Source organism: Terrapene carolina, unplaced genomic scaffold (genome assembly GCF_002925995.2).
Source record: "Terrapene carolina triunguis isolate 2854851 unplaced genomic scaffold, T_m_triunguis-2.0 Scaffold58, whole genome shotgun sequence".
NCBI lineage: Eukaryota > Metazoa > Chordata > Testudines > Emydidae > Terrapene > Terrapene triunguis.
This window is the reverse complement of record NW_020664409.1, coordinates 78030656-78058281: the sequence shown is the minus strand read 5'-3', so window position 1 is coordinate 78058281 and position 27626 is coordinate 78030656. Positions and strand designations below refer to the sequence as shown.

Sequence of the window (27626 nt, the reverse complement as noted above, 5' to 3'; positions counted from 1 at the left end):
GCGGCCTCCGGCCCGGCCGGCTGCGTGTGCGTCCCAAGAAGCAGGCCAGCGCGGCGCTGCGGGACTCAGGTACCGGGACGGGCAGCGGCAGGAGCTGGGCCCGGCGGCGGGGGGTCGGAGCCAGGCAAGGCCTGCGGGAGGGGATCTGGCGCGGGGCCCGCTCCCTGCTGAGTGCCCAGCCGCGGGGGCGGCCGAAGGGCGCAGACCCCGCACCTGGCCGCGGGGCAGGCTGCGACGCGGGGCAGCCGGGCCTGGCAGGCGCCGCCCGCTGGCTGGGCACCGGGCGGGCAGCCTGACCCCGGCGCGCCGAGACTGGGCCCTGGCGCCGCTCGCTGCTGCGGATCTGCCACCCCAACCCCAGTGGGGGGAGACGGCAGGGCAGGGCCTGTCCTGGATGCCGGGCCTAGCCCGCTGCGTAACACAGGCCCGCAGAGCGGTGCTCTCCGCGAGGCAGTGCCGGCAATTCCCATCCAGGGCCAGGCTAGCGGAGTTACAGGAGATGCCGGCCAGAAACCCTCCCGCCCTGCTGCTTTCAGGGCTCGGATTGTGCCTGCCCCTTAGCTGGTAATCGCCTTGTGGCAAAGCCTGTCTAAGCGATGGCTTGTGTAAAGCCCCGTGCCCACCCTGGTCCAGTACAAGCGCTAATGTATAAATAGTGTAGTCCAAACTAATCCCAGGTACAGGGGAGGAGGAGGGGGGTTGTGCATTCCGAGTAATGTTGGAAAAGCAGCTGTGATACTGGCTAGGCAACTAGGTAGCTTCCCAATGTAATGTGGTAGCACAGAATTAATGCTGTGTTGAGCCACCTAACGCAGGGGTATAACTGACTCTGGCCTTGGCTACACTGGCAATTCACAGCGCTGCACTTGCTGCGCTCAGGGGTGTGAAAAAACACCCCCCCCGAGCACAGCGAGTGCAGCGACGTAAAGCGCCAGTGTAATCAGCGCCTGCAGCGCTGCACGCTCCCTCGCAGCGCTATTCCCCTCGGAGAGGTGGAGTACTTGCAGCGCTGCGAGAGAGCTCTCACAGCGCTGGCGGCGCGACTACACTCGCGCTTCACAGCGCTGCCGCGGCAGCGCTGTGAATCTGCAAGTGTAGCCAAGGCCTCTAGTTTTTAGCATCTCCCTGACAAATTGAACACTATCCACAAAATTGTCATGAAGATGTGAGAAGACTAAAAATAGCTAACTCTGCATAGCCTGGGTGATATATAACTGTCTACAAATACTTGAAATGTCACTGTGAAGGCATGGGAGGGGCCCTTTGAAATGACGAAGGGATGGGAAAACTAGAAGTAAGAGAAGGAAAGTGAGTGAGAAAAAAAAATTCCCTACCTTACAGTCCAACTTTGACTTACAAAGAAAGAGGAGCAAATCTATAAATATGTATAGCTTGACTAAATACCTAAAAGGAGTGTGAGAGATGTAAGCATGTACAAGAACATTAAGCATGTAAAAAACAGTAAGGAGGCAGAGGAGTTCCCTTTTTGTTCTGCCAAAATGTAACTAAGTATAATGGGGTAGGACTAAGAAAATGTTGTCTATCAGGAAAAACTTTCTAACAGTGGGATGATCTGTTAGACTGAAATAGTCTTTGAAAAGAAATGGTAGACATCTCATTTTAAAAGGTACTGCCATTTAAGATTTGTACTGTTGTAGCACCCAGAAGCCCCAGTCGAGATTCACTTGTTACATACTAAGGGCTTGTCTACACATACAGCACTGTTGCAGCGCAGCTGTAGCGCTTAATGAAGATGCAACTTACATCCCCATGGGCATAGGTATTCCACCTCAAGAGGCAGTAACTATGTCAACAGGAGAAGACCTCCCATCGACATAGGGCTGTCTCCACCAGGAGGTCGGTCAGTATAACTAGAGCCCTGCACAGATACAAAATTTGTATCCGAATCCGATCCGCAAACATGGTCTGCAGATATAAAGTGGATATCTGCAGATTTGCAGAGCTCTAGATATAAAATTTGGATCCACATCCATCCGCGATCCGCAAACAGATGCGGATATCTGCCGATATAAAGGGGGTATCAGCAAATTTTCAGGGCTCTAGGTATAACTGTCGTTCATGGGTGTGGATTTTCCACACCCCGAGCGATGTAGTTATACTGACATAAATCTGTGGTGTAGACCAGGGGTCTCAAACACGCGGCCCACAGGCCGCATGCGGCCCGTGGGGTTCTTTCGTGCGGCCCGCCAAGCTCCCCACGGCCCCGCCTGCCCCATGCCGCCGCGAGCCCCGCACTGCTCCCTGAAGCGGCTGAACTACTGCATGTCCCTGCAGCCCCGGGCAGGGGGGTGGGATGCGAGTAGAGGGCTCCGTGCTCATGCAGCTCCCATTGGCCAGGAACTGGGAACCGCGGCCAATGGGAGCTTTGGGGGAGGTACCTGGAGGAGCAGCAAGAGCAGCATATCATGCCGTTTCCCCTCCCGCGGGCCCCCCCCCCCCCCCCGGGACTCCAGCTGCTTCCTGGAGCGGAGCGGGGACAGGGACAGGGCAGGCAGGCAGGGAGCCTGCCCTGGCCGCGGTGCGCAGCGCTGCCACCCCGGATCCACTCTAGGTAAGCGGCGCCGGGCCAGAGCCCGTACCCTGCACCCGAGTCCCCTGCCACACCCTGCACCCCTCACCCCTCCTGCACCCCAACCCCCTGCCTGGAGCCCCTTGCCACACACTGCATCCCAACCCCCTGCTGCACCCCTCACCCCAACTCTCTGCCCTGAGCCCCCTGCCGCACCCTGCACACCTCCTGCACTCCCTGCCCTGAGCCCCTGCCGCACCCTGCACACTTCTTGCACCCCATACCCCAATTCCCTGCTGTACCCTGCACACCTCCTGCACCTCAACTCCCTGCCCTGACCCCCAATCACACTCCGCACCCCTCCTGCACCCCAGCCCCCTGTCCGGAGCCCCCTTCCACATCCCACACCCTCCCGCACCTCAACTCTCTGCCCTGAGCCCCTGCCACACCCCACACCCCTCCTGCACCCCGAGGGGGCAGAGTTGGGGTGAGGACTTCAGGGAAGGGGTTGGAATGGGGGCAGGGAAGGGGCGAGAAGAGGCGGGGCAGGGGCGGGGCCTCATGGAAAGGGTGGAGTGGGGGTGGGACCAGGGGCAGCAAGTGGGGGGTGTCAGTTATGCGGCCCTCGGGCCAATGCACTAGTCCTCATGTGGCCCTTGAGGTCATCTGAGTTTGAGACCCCTGGTGTAGACCAAACCTTATAATATAGTTTTAGTTCTGTGCTTTGTTGTTTTTAAATTACAAACCATAAAGTTTGGAATGGTATCCCTAGCCTGTGTTTGCCAGAAGCTGGGAATGAGCAAAAGGGGATGGATCACTTGATGATTACCTGTTTTGTTCATTCCCTCTGGGGCACCTGGCACTGGCCACTGTCGGAAGACAGGATACTGGGCTAGATGGACCTTTGGTCTGACCCAGTAGGGCCATTCTTATGTTCTTAAGTTTTATTAACAGTGCTGTATGTTCTATATTTTTAATAAGCTATGAAAGTAGTGCAGTGTTTGCAACTCAAATATTATAGAATCATGCTAGTGCATGAGCATCAAAAAGTGAAACTGACTGGACGCTCACTTTGTGAGTTAAAGAGAAAGGTGTATTGGGGGAGAAAACCAACCACACCAATGGTGAAAGGTTTGAATTTTAATTTTTGTAATAGCCTAAAATGATATTAGCTAGCAATACAGGCATAGATTTTAAAATAGTTTTTAATCTGATAATCTAATACATACAGTAGGGAACAGCCCTGCACTGGCAGAGGAATGATTAGATGACTGAAGAAGTCTTTTACTTGTAAATTCAGTGGGCTAAATTCTGTTGTATTCTGCAGCCCTTTTACACTGCCAGAGCAACGTAAAGGGCAGCCCCAGAGAATACTCCTGGTGTAAGGTTTTTTCTTCAGTGCCACAGGACTGCCAGAATAGTTCTGCTGCTCCCTCCTCACAGCCCCCAGTGCAGCAGATGGGGCCAGAGTACACTGTATAGTTAAGGCTATTCTTGGCTGTGGAGCAGCTCCTAGAGGACTGTTGCATTTGAATGTAATTTAGAGCTACCTTCTGGCAATTGTAGCTCAAGAGCAATGGAGATTCTGCCCCACTGATTTTAATAGCTTTGAGCACTATCCTCACATCACTAAGGGTACGTCTACACTTACATCCGGGTCCGGATGTAAGCAATCGATGTTCTGAGTTCGATTTATCGCGTCTGGTTAAGACGCGATAAATCGATCCCGGATCGATCCCGGAAGTGCCCCGGATCGATCCCGGAAGTGCTCGCCGTCGACGCTGGTACTCCAGCTCGGCGAGCGGAGTACGCAGCATCGACGGGGGAGCCTTCCTGCCGCGTCTGGACCGCGGTAAGTTCGGACTAAGGTACTTCGAATTCAGCTACGTTATTCACGTAGCTGAATTTGCGTACCTTAGTCCGAAGTGGGGGGGTTAGTGTAGACCAGGCCTAAGGCCTGGTCTACACTTACCCCCCAATTCGAACTAAGGTACGCAACTTCAGCTACGTGAATAACGTAGCTGAAGTCGAAGTACCTTAGTTCGAACTTACCTCGGTCCACACGCGGCAGGCAGGCTCCCCCGTCGACGCGGCGGTACTCCTCTCGTATAGCTGGAGTACCGCAGTTGACGGCGATCACTTCCTGGTTCGACTTATCGCGTCCAGACAAGACGCGATAAGTCGAACCCAGAACTTCGATTCCCAGCCGCCGAACTAGCAGCTGGGTGTAGACATACCCTAAGGAGTTGTCTATACAGGGAAGTGGGCCAAAATAAGTTATTCTGCAATAGGACCCTGTATAGATACTTACTCCAGAATAAGAATGTTCATACGGAGAGTTATTCCAGAATAGCTATTGTGCTTTAAATGCACGCCCTTTCTTATTCTGGAATAATTTCCCCATGTAGACAAGCCTGAAATCTCTCACAGTGGGAGTTCACTGTAGTTTCTTTTTTTCCATTTCTTCCCTTGAAAGCTGCCCTCCACCTTTTAACTATTTTAATACTAAAATAAACAACATGGCTGCATTTTGTTTTGGGTTGTTTTCCTACCATTTAATGCTATTTTTATTCACTAGAATATTTTGGCAGCTTGTCTTCCAACATTTTCTAAAACCTTGTGTGGATTGTGAGGGACTAGTAATATATCAAAACAAGTTGTGAGAAAGTCTAATATTTTTGTTCAGCAGCGCCAAGAAGGATCAAATAAAAGTTTATAAGTAATGCTTACTATGAGCACTGCTCTTTAGCCTGAAAGACAAAAGAGGCTAACACAATGGGAAGGAAAAGAGATACTATGGGAAGGCTCTAAAAAGTATAATAAAGAATCTGAAGGAAAAATTGCAGCAACCGACATTCTTAATGACATTGCAATGTGACTGTATGTGGTCACAATAGCTCTAAGTGCTGTGACCCTTTATTTTTTTTTGTACAGTTTCTGATCACTCTTTCTCATGGTGTTGTGAATTGCCACTCAAGGCATTTTTAGGAAATTTGGGTATTGCTGTTCATTCTTTTGGGCACTAGCCTTCATTGGAAAAAAACGAAGTGTTTTTTTAAATAATAATTAGCTTTGGAGAAGAGTCGCTTGATATTAAACATCTACATAAAATAAGACCAAGTAATGCTATAATGGAATTGAAAGAAAAAAGATATTTGAAGAAAGCTTTAGTTTTGCAAAATGTGAAAATTACAATTTTAGTGTTCTCTAATTAGTTTTAAAGCTTCATTTTTCTGATGCAACTGCTATTTATATCAGTTCCTGTCCTGAAAATCTTACAGTCCAAGACCCCAATCCTGCATATATTTATGTAATTGCTTAACTTTACGCTTTTATGTCAGTAGGACTACTCATGTGCACAGTAAACATGTGTGTAAGCGTTGGCAGGGTCTGGCATAAGAAGACAAATTACATATGAAATGTGGTGGGAGAAGGACACAATCAAATATATACATTTTTTACAAATTCTAGCTTTTAAAGTTATTTTTAAGATCAGGTAAAATATCAGTTATCCCCATTTGCCTGTTGGTCTCACCATCATTAATTGCCTGACCTTTTTGGTATTGTGGCAGAAGTGCTTTGATAGCAGCAGACACTGCACATCAGCAGATACTGCAGTTTGATTAGTGTTTTTGTTTTGCCAGGATTTGCTGTCCTTTCTGAACCTTTGATTTTTATGTAACTTACTGAATGTGTTGAATAACTAGATAGAAAAACAAACAAACTAAATAATGAAAACTGCTAGCCAAATGAATGCACAGGAGAATTTACTTTTTAGAGAGAAAAATGTTAACTTTAAAATAATATGGTAAGTGCCCCTATTATGTGGCCATTGGGTTCATTACTGGTTGAGTGAGTTTTGATTAAACAACTTGCAGCTCACTTTTAAGTATAATTGAATTCTTTTATTAAATATTCTTACTCCCATGGAAGAAAGTATGACTTCAGTTTAGTAAAGAATGGTGAGGCCATTCCAGAAAGACTCTGACTTTAAAATAATAGTTTACATTTTTATTTGGCTTTTTAATAGATGCGACTTAGGATGCAATCGTGTCATTTGTGTTTTAAAAATCCATCATGAATACAAACATTTGAAAGTCAAGGCATTCACAATCCACTGGCAAGTGGGACATTTTTGCTGGTGAGTGTGGGGCCCAAAGGTATCAGTTTTTCCAGAATTTACAGAATTTAAAAAAAAAAAAAAAAAAAGAATTTTCTGCCTCTTACTGTTGTGAACATAACCATCCAAATGTGAACTGAATGTAAGCTGATTGATGCACAGTGTTGTTTTCCTGAGTTTTCACAAATTTACCAAGCAGCAGAGTAGAATTAAAAGACTCTGGTCAGTTTCATTGTTACTGTTCAAAATCTTGTAAACAGCAGTGTAACTCTCAAGAATCATGTCAAATTCATATTTCTCCTGCCTGAAAAAACTGTATCGTCACCAGAGACACACAAGGACTGAGAAAGGAAAAAAAAAAAGCAGCAGCTGGGGCAAGGGTTGCGTAGCAGAGATCCCTTCTGATAGACCCAGAGGTTCTTCAGGGACGGAGACAAAATTCCTTCAAACTTCCAGCATATAGAGAGTGGAGCTTCAGATTTATCAGATACCTCCTAGTCAGCAGGTGATTATAAAAGATGGAATACCTTGTTAGAAATCCCTGCACCCTCACTAGCATCTGGGGCTTCTTACCAAAGCCCTGCCCTTCGATTTTATTAGTAAGGCCACCCCTTTGTCTTTTTGATTTACCTTTGGCTCTTAGATGTCTGGTAAACTTTTTGAGTTCTGGGTATCTCATCACAAAAACCATCATGACAACTCATACTAATTGGCACACTTGTTGTGACTCTGATACTATGGGGTATAAATGCATGGAACTGGCAATCTCAGCAGAGCGGCTAAGGACTCTTTGTCGCTTTTTAAGGATTGAATGTCTGTTCATCCCTGCAGTTGTCTCTCCTGACTCAGAGTTGAGGCACACTGTTGAGTGGGGAAGTTGTTACTGCAATTGGCCTTGTTTCTGTTTTGAGGACAAGTAGATTTTAGTTTTAATTCAGTCAGCTTGGCACTTTCCCTGAGTTATAAACTATAAATACAAGGAAACAAAAATGAATTGCCTACAGTTTTATTTAAACTTTAGAATCATTAAGTTTATTTTAAAAAGTAATGGGATAGCACAGTAGTCTAGAAGTGATGCAGTGCTCTACTATGTGGGCATCAGAGATGTGGACCTTCAACTCAGTCCCCTCATTCCTGGGCCAGCAAGTCTGGAAGTATGCTCAGGTGTCTCGTGATCCTTCCTATCTGCTGATTCACTCTCCCTCCCCCACAAATTAATCCTTCTAGAAGCAATGTTGGCAGACTCCAATAGGAACTGTTTGCTTGTTTACATGGGGGGAAAAGACCAGCCTAGCTGTAGCAAGTAATTATTCTAGACTAATGTCCACATGGGGGAGTTATAATGACATAGCTAAAGCAGTGTCTGTGTTGGTTAGTTTCCCTGTGTATACAAGCACTGTGTTAGGCAGAAGAGGCAGGATTGATGGTGGTGGTAGGAGAACTGAGGGCAACAGCCACTCTCTGATGAAAACAAAAGTAATTGAAACAATTGTCTCAAATTTTGGGATCCATGGTTTGCACAGCTTTTGAGGAGGCAGTTTAGTTAGCAGAAATTAAAGTACACAGTGAACAGTTTAGTTAAGGTCTGTGTATACAGAGTGCTCCTGCTGTAACCTGATGACTGGAAACTTTTGTTTTTGTTTTGTGTTCCATAGCAACTTCCTGGATGGGTGATTCTTTTGGAAGCAGTTAAGATGCAAAACTTGGGCAAATAGCTGTATTTATAATCCTGTTGAACAGGTTATGGGTGAGTCCCTCGAGCCTGAAGAACAGGAATTGTTTTTTTGTTTTACCTTTTAATTTTTTTCTTTACTGATTTTTCTAGAAAAAGACAAAAACACCAAAAATAATACTGAATGAAGAAGACATTTACATTTCTTCAACAATCATCATTACTGACATCAGGAAAAAGGAATTTAAATACCAGGTTATTGCTTTATGAGTTTAGCTACTATTTTTAAAAATTTGACACAAGAAAGGATCAGTGCTTAGCATCAGTATGTACTCATTAGAAATGTAGCCTAAAAATGTTGTGCCATTGCATCATTTCATGCCACATGATGTGGCCTGTCCTTGCATAAGGTGATGTGGTGAAAGTATTTTAAATAACATTTTACTGACAGAGACTTACCCACTTCTTAACAGATGTTCTATTTCAATCCATCACATATTTAGCTATGATAAACTGATTCCACTGTCAGAAGTCTAATAAATGATCATGTGTGTGTCTGTCCTGTTGCATAGTAAGAGCCATAAATCTGATGGTGTCAATTTCACAACCTTCAGTATTGGCAAATAAGCATATTAGCAATAAGGACCGATTGTGAACAAGCATAGCAATGTGTTTTTAATATTTTAAAAGTTTTTACTGAATAGCATACACTGTAGATGTATAGTGCACAAAATTAAGACGGCTCTGCTAACCTAGAGTTCCCCTAAGCTGACCTGACTCTGTTTGTTAGCCATTATATGGGACTGCATGTTGTAAATGCTAGTGAGTGAGAACACTGAAACCTTGGGTGACCATATTTCCCAAAGGGAAAATGGGTCACTGCATTAGGCTAGCCCAAGCCGCTCATCCGCACCTTCCCCGTGCGGGGCTGGCCTGAGCTGCTCACACGAGCCTTGCTTCCCACTCCCTGGATGGGGCTGGCGTCACTGCTCGCCCAAGCCCTGCCTGCTCGCCGCCGAGCTCTGCCTCCCCCCTGCATGAGCCTGGCATCACTGCTCCCCCTCCACCCCCGACTCCTCCACATGTTCCTCTGCATCCCCTTTTTTTGACAAAAGTGGGCATTTGTCCCACTTTTTCTGAAAAAGTCAGGACAGCCAGGACGGGTTAAAAAAGGGACTGTCCTGGCCAAAACAGAACGTATGGTTACCCTACTGAAACCTTATGAAGGAGCCCACGGAGGTTAAATGTATGGGTAGGAGATTTAACCTAGAAAAATGTAAGCACAATTGTTCAAAGAGAGGTGCAAGGCAAGGCGTAACCCTAGATAGAATATGTCAAGTGATAGACAAAAAAGGGAAGAAGAAGTCAGTATATTAATATAAAGTTCATGTGGCAGACTGGTTTGTAATGTGTGTATTTTAATTTGCTGAATAACACTATGCCAGACGTACCCATAACACTCAGTTCTATGTCCCTGAAAGGCAGTAAGTCTCTCCATTTTAGTAACCTCAAGGTATTGAAGCTGTTGACGGAACGTGAAGTGTTCTTCTGTAAACAGGCAGAAGTAATCTTGGTGGTTTGAAGGAAAATGATCTTATCTCGAGACCCATGGCCCAAGTCCAACCCTCTAATATCAGTAGAATAGGGATCAAAGACCAGACAGGATAACTATCTTTAGCATAAGTGATGAGATGTTTTAGGACCAAAGTTCATGGACAATACACTCTATTTTTAGTGGTAAACAGTTAGATGGGACAGAGTTTTGTAACTGTGCTGCAAAACTTATCTCTAGCTTTTTCAAGTTATTTTGGATTTCAGGATCTCCTTTTGTCCCCCTAATAATTTAAACTCTTACTTGCAAGTTTTCTTTCAAGAAAACAACAGCCACAGAAACAAGTAATAAGAAATATTGAGGGGTTATATGCTGTTTGCTGCAGCTGAATGTGAATTCAGCAGGTCGCATGGTGGCACCATTCATCCACATACAAACAGCAATTTGAGAATAATTCACTTATTAAAGAATTGATTTCTGATGGACAGTTGTTCACTGGCACTTGTCTCCTATTGCATAAGAATCTTTTAGGAGCTGCAGCAAATTCAAACTGAAATGTATCACCAAGAGCTAAAAATAATCATCAGTAGCTTTTAAACAAAAAATGTTGCACTGACCTTGAAGTAACTACTGGAAGTCCTTGTTGTTTAGCATTCCTGCAGTATACCAGTGGAAAGAGAATGTGCACGAAGGTTTCTGGGCAGGAAGATATTTATACTATGAAGAGTGTGATTCAGTAATTTCCCATAAAGACGGAAGTATTAGAACTTATGGCATTAGGCAGCAAATATTGTTTCAATTTCTATATTGAGATTAAATATATATATTCAGTTTCCTTCAGTTATTGTGTCCACTTTGCTTGAGACAATTGCAGTGAATTAAGTCTGCAAGTAATTTGAATAGGTACATTCAACATCACTGTAAATTATGCTCCTCACTGAACGCTCCCTAGCCAAAGTATAAAAATGGGCAAGGTTCAGAAAGGGTTTTTAAAGGCATCTATTAAATAGTGAAATATTCTGAAACAAATTCTGTCTGTAAAAATACTTTGATGCAACTGATTTGCATATATGTGGTTGGTATGGGAAATGTTTGTGAATCTCCTCATCAGTAAAGCTGTGGTGTAACGTAACATTCTTTTCTGCAACAGAGCAAGATCCAAAAATTTTGTTTTGGGGTGGGGGGTGGGGGTACAGCACATTCGTTATACTGTACTGGGAGGCAGTGTCCTCTAGTGGATAGAGCAGTGGATAGAAATAAGAAATCTGGTTCTGTCCCTGGCTCTGCCACTAATTGACATGCTGAGTGAGCTTGCCTAAGACACATCCACGCGCAGTTCCTCTGTTTACTCACATGAGGTAATTATTCTTACCTCCTTTGTAAAGCACTTTGCAATCTATAGATGAAAAGTGCTATATGAGTAGGGTGATCAGATGTCCCGTTTTTAAAGGGACAGTCCCGTTTTTTGGGACTTTTTCTTATATAGGTGCCTATTACCCCCCACCTCTGTCCTGTTTTTTCACAGTTGCTATTTGGTCACCCTATATATGAGAGCTGGGTAATATTATATGCCAAAGTTTTTCTCAGGGTATGGTTATTATTAAAGTCAGGATAGTATAGCTATAAATCTCACACACCCCTGTTTAATATTGTTGAAGGAAAATGGGAATTATTACCTCCAACACTGGTATCTTGCGACTGGAAGATTCCAGATCTAAAACTGGATTTTCAGGTCCCAGTTAGTGGAAAGGATTCAACACTTAAGTCTCCTTAGTGTGCAGCAAATGACAGGTAGTGCTGCTTTTGCACTGCCACCAACTCATACATCCCATCTGAGAAAACACAAAATGATAGCAGGCCATTAAAAATTGTTATCTCTCTGGCCCCTGGATACAGTGTGCCAACACCATGGAAAGCGAAACTCTTGGGAAAATAGCTAAAGGCAGGAGGAGGGGAAATGCCAAGTGATGTAGGTTAGTGAAGTGTAGATCTGTATATTGTGAACTCTGAATCTGAGAGGTGTTCAGAGCCCTCCATGGGATTGGTTCTGGCTACCTGAGAGGTTGCCTTCCACAACAGTTTCGTTTCACTGGAACCATGAAACTGTAATCCAGTGGGGGAGGGGGAGAGTGAGTGCAGGATACAGATCTTTCAGAGGAGCTGAATGTAAACTATGGAATTCTCTCCCTAAGCAAAAATGACTATAGACCGTATCATTTTCAGAACTAAATGCAAAACTTATTTATTCAACTTAACTTTCCCTCAATTTCCACATACCAAAGAAATCCGCACACAAACACAACCTGTAAACTAACCGAGTAATTTCTCCTACATGCTAGGAAGGAAGGGGGAGAGGTAGCTATTTGTTTCTATTTTTAAATACTTGAGAGGTACTCATATACAGCAGTGAGGGAGGAGGAGTCATACAAGTACTTAGTGTGTTTTTCTCTCATGGATAAAATTACATCATTTTAGTTTTGTTTTTATCTTGCATGCACATGTAAATAGGGCTTATTCTTGTCTCGCTGTATTTTTACGTGCAATCCCAGTTGAACAGGAAACCTCACTTTCAGAGGATGTGGGCAAACTGCTTAAGATGGATGCTTTGTTACTTTAAAAAACGGAGAGGCTATATAAGCCAGTATCAATTAAATACTCTAAAAGTGTATGACAAAGGGTGGAAGATTATATGCAATTAAGGAGTTGATGAATGTAGAGCTTATGTGTAAACTGTGTACCTCTTACATTAACCTCTCCATATTCTCCATCACAGTGCATTGACTTGTTGACATATTCTAAATATCCCGTTGCTGCTAGTCAGAATATCACCAGTGGTAACTCACTGGCATTTTGGCTCTGGTAGTCAGAATTAGTCATTAATGTTGGGAAGTCTCATTCACTGGTAACATGTCATTGCATCCTTTTGATAGTTTTTTTTTTTTTAAGGGCAAAGGTAGTAATGGGTACTCTCATTCATTTTCTGAGAGATGGCATGAGTGTTCCTAGTTTTTTTTTTTTTTTTCCCCCCCACAGCCTGTCAGTACTGATACATTATGGGTGGCACTGACTGGGTGACTAAAGGGTTTTGGCCAATCATAACTAGGGATCCTAGTTTTTTGTGATTTAAAAAACCCGACATTCTCTGATTAAAACCCCCATAAAAATCTGTGTTTTTCCGCAATTAGAATGGATGCTGAACTTTAGTTTCCCTAGCCACAATATGTATAGCTATCTGTTGAACACAATGTTTTATTGTTATACATTAGAACACCATTTATCCAAGCCTCCATTATCCAGCTCTCCGTGTTAACCAAACCACCAGCTGCCTGGAGCTGATCGCCCAAGCCCTGCCGCTGTCAGACTATGGCGGCTGGTGGTTCGGTTAACACGTAGAGCCGGGTAATGGAGGCTTGGATAAACGGGGTTCTACTGTATGTAAATTTAAAGTGCATTCAAAAATCAACAACAAGAGGAGAAGGTTGTGCGCATTGAATAAGTGACACTAGTTAATATATGTTTTTATTTTTTCACAAAATGTAAAAACTAAAGATTCTTGAAAAATGCAAATTCTGCATTTTTCTGTGGCAAATGGATTTCTAGGATCCCTGATCATAACTAATATCTTTGTGATGCATATGAGAGAGAGGGAGAACCTGTACCAATGAGTAATCCTGTCTCATCAATGATCCAGCCATATCTTTATATCTTCATGGTATTGAGTGATAGCTGTTTTACTTTGATTGTTACATATTGAGAAATACAAAGAGGAAAACATCCACTTGCTGCAAAATAAAATGACTCAGAGTTGGTAAATTCCAAACTTACAAGCTGTTTAAGATTTGACAAATTGTGGCTAGTAGTGTGATTTTACTTGCTAAAGAGAATTCCTCCCCTGATGCTTCTGTAGTTTCTTGTCTAAATGGGCACAAAAAATGTAAGAGAAAAAAGCTTGACTTATTAGCAGAATTACAAGCAAAATTACAGACGTCAGGCTTCTAATAAATAAACGTAAATAACTTTTACGACCATGTAATCATTTCCCCTATGATTCCTCTTGAAAACAGAATAGTTTCATTAGATTCTTCCTCTTAGTGTGATATTCCCACTGCACTAAGTCTCCTGTGGCACTGAAGAAGCAATTTATTGCATAATTCCCATTAGTAGTACAAATATACTCTGTGATCACACTACTGTGTTCAATCTGTATGTATTGCATAAACTTAGAATAAATTGACATCCCCTTAGCACCTTTTCTCACTTGAAATGATATCTTTAATTGATTATTTAAAAATAGTCATTTCATATTACTGCAACAAAATGACAACAACCGTACTTTTTTTATACAAGTATACTGCTTGTCTATTAGAAGATACATTTTTCAATAAATAGTGCCACATTTTTGGAACGAGTAATTCACTGAATCAAATTACATGTGTTTGTTCCAGGTGCAACAGTGGTAATTTTCACAAATATTCAGAATGCTTGTTTTACAGTATGTCTGCTGCTCAACACTATAGTACATGCCTTTTTAGTTTCTCTCATACATTTGTGGTGACTGATAGATGATGCTGTGTTTCGCTTATATTCAGAGCTGCCATCAAATTCACCTTTCTGAAACCATTTAAGGAGATTGGTGAGTACCTTAATATTTCTTCTAATCCTTTTAACAAGTACTGGTCATGGCAGAAGTAACCCTTTTGGCAGATGTCCTGCATAAGGTTGCAACTTCTGATCAGAGCGCTAAATCCACAGTTTATTTATCCAAAGTTATCAATGGTATCTGAACAAATAAACCATCATAACTGTGCTGTATTTTGGTGGCAGAAAACTTCACTAAACCAGATGCAGTTCAAGACATTAGTGTATTTTTTGTTTAACATTTCTGACATTAGGGGACTGGTAATTTTGAGAGAGACTGTTCTACCTTTGTCACAAGGTAGAACCACTGGCAGAGGTTGGTAGCCTGCATGTTGGAATACTGGAATTATGTTTTGTGGGCTGGAATATGTCAGTTGCATGATCCATAATCCTCAAACAATGGCAAGTGGGATTTATTTTTGCTTGTTTTTATTTACTTACTGTGGAGCACTAAGGGTTTATCCTAAATCCTCTGCCTTTCAGTGTGCGTGTCTGCAGGTTCTAGTTAGTATTAGTTCTAAACCAGAATACTTCAAATCCTGCTCCATGATAAACAGCTGCTTCTTCACACATCTACACACCACAACCACCTTGGCATACTTAGTCCAGTGAGTTTTTTCTGGCCATTTGGTTGTTCCATTAAGATTTGCATGTGAAGTACCTGGAGAACTCTAGGAGGATTTACCAGATGTACAAACAAATACACATTTAACAGAACACACAATTTTTTTCAGGAAGTTCTGTACTGTTCTTCTAATGGAATAGTCTGTTTGTTACAGATTTGCGCTGATACACTACAAGACATTTTATTAAACAAGTTTAAGGATCCCACCAGTGTCCTGGAACATCTGAAGGCAACATCTTATTTTCTTAAGAACAAGTGAGTTTTTATACTGTTGGTATGTTTGTGCTACTTGAAGATTTTAAAATGATTTAAGGTATATCTAGTACAGAGTTCTAATGTGAAAATTGCATCTTTTGGAGATTGAGCCTGTCAGCTTGTGGGGAAGGGTAGGGTTGAAGAAGATACAGTTGTGCCACTTCAATTTTGGAAGGGAAATAGACAAGAAAATTTAGATTGCTGTACAGGGTCGATTTGATTTAAATCATGATTTAAATCAGTCTGATTTAAATCATGATTTAAATCACTAGTCAGGAAGACACGATTTAATCATGTATTTCTACATAAAAGTGCATTCTTGTTGGTTGTTATAACCTTAATACATATTCTTCACAACTCAGAGATAGATGTAGGTTTCTTTTTTAGAATGTACACCCTATACATTTTTAAAGTGATTTATTTTGAAAACTTTTCAGATTAGTTTTATAGCTATATCGGAAAATGAATGATTGGTTATTTCATTTACCAAAGGTAATTGAAGCAGATATTTATGAAGTCATTGGGAGGTGAACTATCTCCAGTTCAACAAGTTAATCATTAATATTTGGAGGATTTTCTTGCCATGCTGTATTAGGAGGAGAACATCACCAGACAGATATTTAAATTGTTTTATTTAACTAAAACAACAATGTTATATATACTGGATTTTTTTTCTTTAACAGCAAGCATATAATATTTTAACAAAACAAGCATATGAATTTTTGAATTTAGTTAAACATTCAAGATTTTTAAAAATCAGGGTTTTTTTTGTTAAAATTGTTTTTAACTAAAATAGTTAAATGAATTTTAAAAAACAAACAAATTAAATTGACTGTGTCAGCCTGGTCAACATGAGAAACTTAAAATATTGGCTTCTGCAGCTACCTCAGTCCTCTTCACCTTCATTTTCCTATTTGTTCGTAATCTGGAAAAGAAAAAACAAGCTTTCCTGCTTTTTCAGGTCCCAAACGATTTCTCAATTTGGAATGAATTAGTCCAAAGGAAGAAAATATTCTTTCTACACTGGCAGAAGAAGCTACTGCTGTTAAAAGTGAGATTATCACTTCAACAGTCTCCGAATCCAAGTGCTTAAGTGACTTCCACCAGTTCACTGGTGTGACTGTCTTTAAAACATCATCAGCAAACATATATTTCTTGAATGGTTCTTACTCCCAAACTGGGTCTCCTTTACAGCCTGCTGCCATTATAGGTTTTCCCTTCTAGTGAGAGAATGGTATGGTAGATCACAAATCAATGAAGGCTACACTCAAGACTTCTGGAATATGCTGCTCAAACAGTTTCACTTTTGTTTCTACTGCCTGTCCCTCCCTTCTCCAGACTTTTTCTCCTTGTCCAGATCTATTCCGCCCCCAACAATCTTCTATTCATTGAACTTTTTGAAATTTTGCACTTTTAGACAGCGGTAAGGGATTGACTCTGTGTACACAAATTTGCAGAGGGACAATAGGATTGAGGTCTGTTATTTCTCACCTCTATTTATTATTTATTTATTTAATTTATTTTAAAACATTTTTTCTGTTAACAAGCATGTTATCTCTGGAGACACACATCCACAGTTTGAGAACGGCAAAACTAAGCATCTCTGATAGTATCTTCTAGACTGAGCAGTGAGTCCCATTGGGTAGATAGAAAGATTAACCTAAATAATCTATACAGAAGCCCCTGGAGCCCCATAAAATTGGGGCCCTAATCCATGAACTATTGGAACGCATTTACAAAACTTTTCTGAAACATTACATGACTATATTGTCTCATGCTATAGAATTAGAATTTATAATCCCTAGTCCGTGATGAGATATCTTTGAGCTATAATGTATCGTAATTAAAACTACCTTTAGATAGGTTTTTTCCTCAAAAAGCATTTTATCAAAAAAATCCGATTTAAATAAAAAAAATCATTGATTTTTTTTTTATCCACCCTGTAGCTGTGGAGTCCTAGCCATGCAACCCACCAGAATTCTTGTAGCATTTCAGTTGGAAGTACCAGATAGATCAGAGGTGGGCAAGCTATGGGCCCATGGGACCCTCCTGCCCAGCCCCTGAGCTCCTGGCCCGGGAGGCTAGCCCCTGGCCTCTCCCCTGCTGTTCCCCCTCCCCCGCAACCTCAGCTCAGGGCGCTGCTGGCGCAATGCTCTGGGCAGTGAGCTCTTGCTGGGCCGCGCAGCTGCAGAGCCAGCCTGACCCGGTGCTCTGTGCTGCGTGGTGGCATGGCTTGCTCCAGCCGGGTGGCACGGCTGCCTGTCCTGGTGCTCTGGGTGGTGCGGCTGTAGCGCCACCAGCCACGGTACTCCAGGCAGTGCGGTAAGGGAGCAGGCGAGGTTGAATAGAGGGCGGGGAGTTTGAGGTGATGGTCAGGGGGCGGGGGTGTGGATAGGGGTCGGGGCGGTCAGAGGGCAGGGACTAGGGGTGTTGAATGGGGACAGTCAGGAATGAGAAGAGGGGTTGGATGGGGCGGTGGGGGGCAGTCAGGGGTGGGGGGTCTGGGGGTGGTCAGGGGACAGGGAGCGCTGGATAGGGCAGGAGTCCCGGGGGGGGCCATCAGGGGGTGAGAAGCGGGGGGGGGGGGGCGATAGGGGGCGGGGGCTGGGCCATGCCTGGTTGTTTGTGGAGGCACAGCCTCCCCTAACTGGCCCTCCATACAATTTTGGATACCCGATGTGGTCCTCAGGCCAAAAAGTTTGCCCGCCCCTGAGATAGATTCTGTGTTCTTTCAGTTGCTCTGTCCATATCTGGATAAAATGGAAGTAGTTAGTGCCCTAAAGGGAAACAATATTGTATGAACTATCTTATGGCTTTCTGTTGTTGGAGATGATTGTGGAAGAGAGTGCTTTCAAGTAAGCAGTAAATTATCCCCTACATAAATATTACTTGCAGACTAAAAAGAATGTATTCTGCATAGGTGCTGAATTATTAAGTCATTCTTTATGTAGCTATTCAGGGCCAGAAAGTTATTCCCCATCTATTCCTCTTCCAAATCTGAGATAAGAAAAGTCAGCTTTGTCTCTTGCCCTGACAAATTAAATAGTGTTGATACATACATTCTGATGGCATTTCTCATTTGGACAAATTCTGCTAACTCGTGAGGTGTAAATAATACTTGTTAATTTGAATAGACTAAAATATTATAGTCTCTTAATCAGAACAGCATTCAAAACCAAGGTGTCTGTAGTGTAGGTATTGGAAAATGATTAATCTGAAACACTAGGGAAGAGTTATAAAGCATGAACAGTGTAAACTCCCCAAAAGCAAGAGAAGTCTTAAATCTAATTCTTTGGCTGCTGGCCATATTTCCATTCTTCCAGCCAAATGAGTGCACTAGGATTGGAGGATGCCTTATATAGGCAAGAGAATTAAAGTACTTAAGTATCCTATCAAAAAGATTCAGCTAGCTAATCAGAATCCTGGTTATAATCTGCTAGAGAATTGTCATGAGCATGGAGTACTAAGTATCCAAGATTCATAATTTCTTCTCCATTTCCACCAGAAAAATTCTAATCCAAGTCTAGGTCCTCTTTCAGCCCTGTTATTTTAATGCCTCCTCTCTGACTTCGTGATTCTTTCCTCACTCCAGTATATTCAGAATTCATCTGGTAAAATCATTTTCCCTGCCCACCACCTGGACTACATCACTCCTATGTTCAAAGCTCTTCACTGGCTACTCATTGTCTTCCACATCAAGTTCAGCCACCTGGTCCTCTCCTGCAAGGCCCTGTATAGTCCGTCCCAGCCATCATAACTACTTATCTTCCCCTCTCATGCACTCTGCACCAGTGACTCCTCCTGAGTAACCATTCTCTTCCTCTTCTCTCATTTTTGTCTTCATGCCTCTTCCCCACTGTCCCTTATGCGTGGAACAACCTTACTTGGTCTTGTGAGTCACTTATTCACTCTCTCCCCATCCAAATCTGTCTTTAAAAATCTCACTTCTTTCACAATACCTATTATCTCTAGTTAGTCAGTTGAATCATATTTAATCAAATAATAATTAGCAAGAAATTAGTGGTGCAACCAATTTCTACCTTGCACTTTTAGGCCAAAACAACAAAGTACATGTTTATCTTTTAAAACCTTTGGGACTGTTCCCTTGCTTTGCTGGATGGGGTCCTGATATGGAAATTGCACCCACAACAGTTCTAGACCCTCCTTTGATTTACCATTGTTGTCTTCACATTGTCTAAAAATTCTATCATTTGTCCTTTGTCTAAGTTAACTTCCTCAAGGCAGGCACCTTATCTTTATAGTTGCTTGTGAAACACTATGCCCACTTATGGTGCTGTATAAAAATGTTCTGCAGAGGTGGCTGAAAAATGTAATTTCCTGCAGAGAGTGAAGGAGATAATGCTCACAGTAACAATGAATTTTTCAGCTGCTGTCACTACTGTGTATTGAAGTTCAGATGTAAATAAGGAACAGATAAATGAGAGAGGAAATCCCATTAGTGACTTTATTTATAGTACGTAAAAACTCTGATTGATTACTTTGAGAGCCCAGTGTGTTTGTTCAGTCCTGTAATCTGAATTATAAAAGATGACTCTTCTTCCCCCTCCCCTCTTTCTAAATAGGTCCAGCCTGTGAGCTAATTCTATCAAAGTTTTCTTTTTAATATAAAATCTACAGAGCGTGATCTCTCCCTCTGTGGGGTTTACCTAGTGTCTTGCATTCATGGTGATGCTTTAATGCAATCCTCTGAAGTAACAAGGCTATCCATTTCTGTTCCAGCAGGTGTGAACAGGATTAAAAGGAGCGTTCTCTATGTATCAGAAAAGACTGCAGCATATTAAAATAATATGCAGTATACAATGATTTCAGAGCTATATTCATAAACTACTTTGCATTTTTATTTGAGAAAGCATTTGTGAGGTGTTTGCATTGTATTTATTTACTTCACTTCACCATTTCATCTCATTTTTAACTCCAGGTTTGCCACATCAGACAGAAGTGGAACAATGTCCTATGTTTTTGTAAATGATTCTTCCCAGACAAATGTGCCCCTGTTGCAGGCATGCATTGATGGGGATTTTAACTATTCCAAGCGGCTGCTGGAGAGTGGCTTTGACCCAAATATTCGTGACAGTCGTGGCCGAACTGGTCTGCACCTTGCAGCAGCCAGAGGAAATGTAGACATCTGTCAGCTGTTGCACAAATTTGGTGCTGATCTACTGGCCACCGATTACCAAGGTAACACAGCCCTTCACCTGTGTGGGCATGTGGATACCATCCAGTTCCTAGTCTCTAATGGACTCAAAATTGATATTTGGTAAGTTTGTCATCTCTTTTTTGACCACTTTATAGTATATTAGTCTCTCTCTCAGAAGTATTTTGTACAAATATGTTGCCTGATACAAATGCTTTAATGGTAAATTTAGTGAAATTCAATTTTTTTAAATGCCAGTTATGAAAAAAAAGAAAAACAAATGCATGGGCCCACTCCTAACTGATCATGAACATCATGAAAGGCAATAGAAGCAGGAGCTGTTGGGCTTGGCTGGCATAGCCACTGTCTCTCACTAGCTGATGGCTCTGCTATCCTGGTTTGGCCAGACAGCCAAGAGGGGGTGGATGGCATCACAGAATAATTTAGAATGACGGGTTTTTTTTTTTTTTAGAATTTTCTGTACCACAGTCTTAATGCTTTAATTGACGACTGTAACAAATAAAGAAAATACAGTAAATGTGTATCAGTTCTCCCGTACTCTTTGGGAGACCGTGCTGCCTTTCAATGCTCCCCCTTCCTCAAAGCCAATCCTTCTTTTAAATATTGTATATTCTTTCTTCCTAGCTCCCAGCAGCTGTCAGATGCTAGTGTCCAGACACAAGCACTCAGAATACCAAATAACTAGCTATTTTATTGAGTACAATTAGGTTAGCCAAGGTCACCTTGTTCTCAGAACTTTCTGCACATGCATCTCAGCAGAGGAAAATAAGGCAATAAGTTTAGGCCCTTGGGCCTTCTGGTCATCTTTGATTATTGGAGCTGCCCATGATCTCCTCATATCAGCAGTATTAATTATTGGCCAGCCCAGGGTCATTGTGTTTTTTCCCTTCCTCCCTTTATCCCAAACACCTGTTTGCTGGCAGCCTCTAATATGAAGGCAACAAATGTACTCCTACTTGGTTTGGTTTTTTCAAAGGTATGGTAGGAGGATTTACCCATCCTGTGTTTCATTTATTGCTTAATATTCTGTGACTCTTATATAGTAAGGAGCTATGAAGAAACTTAGATTTCAAGCAGTAATCATACAAAGCCTTATACACTGATATAAATATGTTGTTAGTTTATTTTTCTTGCGGGAGCATCCAAAGGCTACAATCAGGATAAGACCCCATTGTACTAGGATTTTTGACTTTGTACCAAGAGTAAAATATTATAGGGTTGTGTGCTTTAAAAATAAACTGTACTGAATTTTTCATACAGTTGCCTTTTATTCTTGGACTTTTTATAACTAAGAATAGTTTACTATCTTGTGTAGCTAAAGACTGGTCCTAAATACTTATTGGTCAGTACATTTTACATTGCATACTTATGCAGATTCATCCTATCTTAGAATTCTCATTTTATAGTTTATCTTCCCCCATCCACTTTCTTGGGGGGACTATTTTAGCAATCACCAAGGAGCAACACCACTTGTTCTGGCAAAACGAAGAGGAGTAAATAAGGATGTAATTCGATTGCTGGAGTCTTTGGAGGAGCAGGAGGTGAAAGGATTTAACAGAGGAGCTCCTTCTAAGATGGAAACCATGCAAACTGCAGAAAGTGAAAGGTATTACAAGACAGATGTTTACTAGAAAAAAATAAAAGCATGTGTGTAAAGTATATCTTTGTTGGTAAATCCATATTGTTTTCTGCTAGATACATGAGTTGACATGTTTGTTCCTCAAAATGGAACAAAAGATTTATAAAAATTATCTTTAATAAAAACTAAGTTCAATAGAAAAGTTTGATTTTTTTTTTTTTTTTTTTTTTTTTAATTTCTAGTGAAAGAAGTTTTTATAACAGCTAAGTATTCCACTACAGGGTTTACAACCCAAATATTGTACCATTTTACTGGTGCAAGATAATCTGAAAATGAAATTCACTAGAAACTGGTTATAAGCAATATCCTGCAGTGTTCTGCTCTAGAAACTAAGGGTATGTCTACACTGCAATTAGACGCCTGCAACTGGCCCATGCCAGCTGACTTGGGCTCCCAGGGCTGGGGCTAAGAGGCTGTTTAACTGCAGTGTAGACATTCAGGCTGGAGCCTGAGCTTTGGGACTTTTTCCCCTCACAGGGTCCCAGACCCTGAGCTCCAGCCTGAGCCCAAACATGTGTTATCCCATATGTTAAAAACAAGCCTACTCACTTTACATTTTATATCATTAAAATTTTACAAGATTCTAAAAGGGATTGGACATTTATATGGATAAGATGAATATCCAGAGTTAGAACAATTACTGCTAAAAATTTTGGAAGAAATGTTAATCTCGTGGGTCAGGGGTTAAACTAATCTCTAACAATTAGGGAGAGACCTAATGTGGAGGAAAGATTATCTCACATCTGCCTGCTCTGGGGCTTCTTGCATCTTCCTCTGAAGCATCTAGTGCTGGCCGCTGTTAGAGACAGGACACTAGACTAGACAGATCACATTCTGATCCAGTATGGCAAGTCCTATGTTTCTTATGGGAGTTTTACCATTGACTTTAATGGGGCTTGGATTTAGCTGTGAATTTGAACTGATAATGTCCCTTTAAAACCTGTAACTTCCTTTCCCTTTTGTGACCATCATTAATGTTCTCTTGTTTGATTTGGCAGGGAAACCTATAACTTGTCTTTTGAAATTACAGATTTATAGTTTACTCCCAGTTTGTTTGTGAGCTAGTTTAAAATATCTGAAGTATCTCCTTTTGTAAGATAACTTTGTATAATAAAAATAGATCGAGACAGCATTAGAAGCAAATGAATGGACATGTGCTTTGTAATTAAATAGTTTGTGTCCTTGTAAGAGCACTATTTGGGGGTTGGCTTTTCAGACCTCTAGTTTCACTCCTACCTCTTGGTATTATTTCCTGATTCTAGAGACTCTCAGAATAGAATCCCTACTTGTTTCTCTCCTCCCTCATTCCCACTATGCATGAAGCCAAGCGAGGATAATTGCTGTTCCCTCTGGAGACCCTGAACTTCACTTTTGAACTGACAGGAGAAGTTTCTAGAGATCAGTGCAAAAGTGTTCACTCCCTTCCTGGCTGAGTTTAATGCCACCTCCTCCTCATTACACTCACTTGCTTCTGACTCATGAGCAAAGGACAAAACAAAACTAGGTTCCCAAATCAGATTTCTTCTCTTTTCCTTCTCTTCCCTCCCCCGTGTGGTATCATATTGTGCTATGTCTGCGCAGAACACTCCCTCTCTATTTTCACATAGAGAATCTGCTTGTATGCCTAGACCTAGTGACCTGTCACTATAACAGGAAGCAACATTGAATGGTTTTGTTAGAAGCAAAATGAACATTTAAGGATTTGTCACTTACAGATTTTTCCAGAATAGTTTTATAGAGGAAATTGCTGCTTTATTACTGTTGCTTTTAATTCGGTTGCAATAGAAAATGCCACAGGGGTCGTCTTTGAGATGAGTGAGGACCTTTGGTTTTATTGTGGTAGTTTTCTTAACAATGAACGTATGACCTCTTTTTTTTTTTTTTTTTTTTTTTTTTTTATTTTTTTTTTTTTTTTTTTTTTTTTTTTTTTTTTTTTTTTTCCAGATTGCAGTGTACCTTTATTTAACCCCTGGAGTGATTATGTATTAACTAGTTGGTGCTTAATTAGTGAGCAGATCTATTCTATGCCAACAGATATCTTTTAATAAACCCTCTCACTTTGTTAGGAAATGATAATAAGCAGAGAAGATGACTAACTCCTGTAGTTATGGGCAAACCACCATAGCTTCGCAGCCAAGTAAATATTTAAAAACCAAAAAACACAAAGCACTTTACTGGAAATGCCTGAAAATTTCTGCACACGACACTGTAATAGTTCAGTAAATTACTGGAGCTTTGTCTAATTATTATTCAGTAGCTGTACTTCATAATGAGGAAAAATGTCACATGAATAACATTAATGTTAATCAGGAGTGTATTTTTAGAAAAAAAGGTTTACAAATGAATCTTCCTTCTAGGCATGTGTTACTGGCATCTTTAGTCATATCAGAAGCAAGAGCATTTAAACGGATAGTGTTAACTCACAATTTACTTTTATCTGAAATATTTTGCTCCTATTATTATTACAGGATACGCCTACGATTACTGTAATTGAAGAGATATTGGGGGAGGGGGAATCTGTTTTTACTCAGTATATTTTATGCCTTAACATCACTGTTTACATAGCTAGTTTTATTGTTTCTCTCGATACACAGTAAGAGCCTGATTCTGCAAATGCTTATGCTCATACGTAACTTTGCTCATCTGGGAAGTGGTGGGACTACTCAAATGAGTAAAATTACAGACCTGCATAAGTGTGTGATCAAGACTTTAGTCAGTTCTTTTGCTGTTTGTGTGGTTCCTTCCAGGGCTTTGGAGCGGAGCCCGGAGCTGGAGCACAGAGCAGCTCCAGAGCAGTGGAGCTGCAGGTTTTTGCCTGGAGCTGGAGCGGAGCCGGAGCACAGCTCCAAAGCCCTGGTTTCTTCATACATCAGCCAAGGAAATACATTTGCTTATTTTTCTAAATACTTCTCTGTACCCAAATCAAAGATTCTTTGAAAAGATAGATTATAAAATCATCTGTCTCAAAGGATTGCTTGTCAACTACTGTATGTTGATTTGGTAGGGTCAGGGGAGGGTCCTTTTCTTATATGCTGTCTTGAGATCATGAGTAAGTACTGTAAATCTGAAAATGTTTAATTTTGAATATTTTAGTTGTATTAGCAGGTTTACTCTTATACTTAAGGATGCATTCTTTTACTTGATGTGTTTATAACTTTAATCCTTCACAGTGCAATGGAAAGCCATTCCCTCCTTAATCCGAACCTGCAGCAAGGTGAAGGGGTTCTTTCCAGCTTCCGCACAACATGGCAAGAGTTTGTGGAGGACCTGGGCTTCTGGAGGGTGCTACTCCTGATCATTGTCATTGCCCTTCTCTCTCTCGGAATCGCATACTACGTTAGTGGGGTGCTTCCTTTTGTGGAAAATCAGCCTGAATTGGTGCATTAAAGCAAATGAAAAGAGGCACAACGTTCTTTTCCTGAGTTCTAATCTTTGTTTTGAGCTTCTTATAATTCTTGGTGCAGCTGTATATACTGTTTGCCTTTTATATGTACTGCTAACCCTTTTGGAAGAGAGCTGCATTAATTTCCGCTAACACCACCAAATTCTAAAGAATTCCTAGGCTACCTCTGACATGTCTTGACTTCTAATCAAAACTTATAGATAGCAGTCTTTATTGATCAAATGTGGTGATCATAAAAGGCCCTTCATAAATAAATAGCAAATGCTTGAGCATGTAAAAATGTGTCCTGCTACTGGACCAAATCATCTTGTTTTCCATTATAAAAAAAAATAAATAAACTACTTTTCCTATGCTTCAGCTTTTGAGGAGGAGTATTCTTATAAAAAGCTACCTAGATTAAATTGGAATAATTTTAATCTATTCTGATATTTACATCATACAATACTGTAAATGTGCAGTTTTCTTAGTGCACTCAACATGTTCATGTGTATGGTTATAAACTACATATACATTTAAAGAATGAGAAACATTTCAAATTTTATAACTTCGTTAAACTTCCTTTGACATCCTTGTATTTATATATTAGCTTAATATAACCTAGGTTTTTTTTCCAGTTAGTGTGGTGGTATTAAAATTTGTGAGAGAATAAATCCTTTGAAGTGAAATTGTCTGTAGTGCTTTTGGATGCAAACATCTTTAAGCATTTGACTTCAAAATGCAACTTTTTCATTTGAAATACCTTTAAGGAAACATTTTCTTTGTAACCTAGATGAAAAGCGATTTAAACATTTTTTCTGTGTTGCTGTGAAACGTGTCATGCAGGATAACTAGTTTCTGTGAAAATACTCAGAAAACAATATGTTCATTTCATTTGCAGTTTTGTGCAAGGGTTTAATTGGGATATATTTTTGGTAATATTGCTATCAGTTTCAACTATTTTCAAATGACACTCAAAAGCTGATGAGGCACTTTCTGAGTTAACATAATGCAATGTTGCACTGGGTGTCTTCATATTTCGGAATATTATGTAAATTGAAATCTGGCCCAATGTGAGGTCTTTGTTGTTGTTAATCTGAAGTTATAATACCTGATGATTTAATACTCTTTTATGGAGACTGGGTAAATATGCAGTAAGGTTGTGATTGTCAAAGGTGCCCAACTCCCACTCAATTTCCGTGGCAGTTAGGTACCTAACTCCCTTAGGTTGCTTTGACAATCCCAACCTAAGTGAATTCAGCAAACGTTAATAAAACAGCAAAATGATTTGTTTTATTAAAATGATCCTAAATCATTGCAAAATAAACTGAACACTTAAAAAGTTAGAAATTACAGTAAATGATAGTGGATATACATACATCTTATTATTGTGTTAATATATATTTGTTGTCTCTAGTTTGTGGTCATTGACTGAGGAGGCATCTTGTCTTTGTGATGTTGGGATAGGCTTCACAGAAGCGTTCATTCTAAATTGTTTCTGAAGAATTCTTAGAAGCTATTCTCCCAGATGGTACAAATGCAGCAAAGAAGGAAGCCTCCAAAAACCAACAAAATGAGCTTCTCTTCTAAACAGTTTAATTTGTCGTTTATCTGTTTATGAATAGAGAAACATAAGCTATTATATATAAACTACATTTACTTGTATAGGTAAGTCCATTTCTGTTAAGAACACCCTGTCTTATATTAAATAATGAAATTTTGCATTATGCACTCTCTGTATAATTTGTAAATGTATTTTGAATGTGAATGAATGCCATAAATAAAGATGTATAAGTAGACAAGTTTATTTTATTACTGTTTTAGAACAGAACTAAATATTTTATTTCATTTTAGTGATTCGGTGTTAATTTCTTTTCCATTTTGCACTGACCACATTGAAACAATGTGTATTAAAAAAGAGGATGTTTCTCCATTCTTAAGGGTTGAGGCATGAGGGTTTTGTGATGGTGCAGGGCTGGAGGCCTCCCACTTTAGAAAAATCTAGCTTTAACATATATGGTGTTGGAGAATGATTATTTT

The 27626-nt window shown here is 40.9% G+C and overlaps 1 protein-coding gene across 5 annotated transcripts; it reads left to right on the top strand.

Annotated features, from left to right (window-relative positions):
- Window positions 1-27385, top strand: ANKRD46 (ankyrin repeat domain 46). 5 transcript variants are annotated; one of them, XM_024217260.2, is made up of 6 exons: window positions 1-69; window positions 14464-14507; window positions 15292-15392; window positions 20332-20670; window positions 22016-22174; window positions 25378-27385. In XM_024217260.2, the coding sequence occupies exons 4-6, from the start codon at window positions 20360-20362 to the stop codon at window positions 25592-25594; spliced, it is 687 nt and encodes a 228-aa protein (XP_024073028.1). In that variant the 5' UTR covers window positions 1-69; window positions 14464-14507; window positions 15292-15392; window positions 20332-20359; the 3' UTR covers window positions 25595-27385. The 5 variants fall into 5 exon arrangements, with proteins under 5 accessions (XP_024073028.1, XP_024073027.1, XP_024073029.1 ...); XM_024217259.2 differs by having other exon boundaries at window positions 38-69; window positions 14407-14507; XM_024217261.3 differs by lacking the exon at window positions 1-69 and adding an exon at window positions 8461-8577.
- The last annotated feature ends 241 nt before the right edge of the window (window positions 27386-27626 follow it).

Coding starts and splice junctions, on each gene's coding strand:
- ANKRD46 (XM_024217260.2), top strand. CDS start 20,360: ATGTCCTATGTTTTTGTAAATGATTCTTCCCAGACAAATGTGCCCCTG. Junction 20,671..22,015: donor GGACTCAAAATTGATATTTG/GTAAGTTTGTCA, acceptor GGACTATTTTAG/CAATCACCAAGGAGCAACAC. Junction 22,175..25,377: donor CAAACTGCAGAAAGTGAAAG/GTATTACAAGAC, acceptor AATCCTTCACAG/TGCAATGGAAAGCCATTCCC.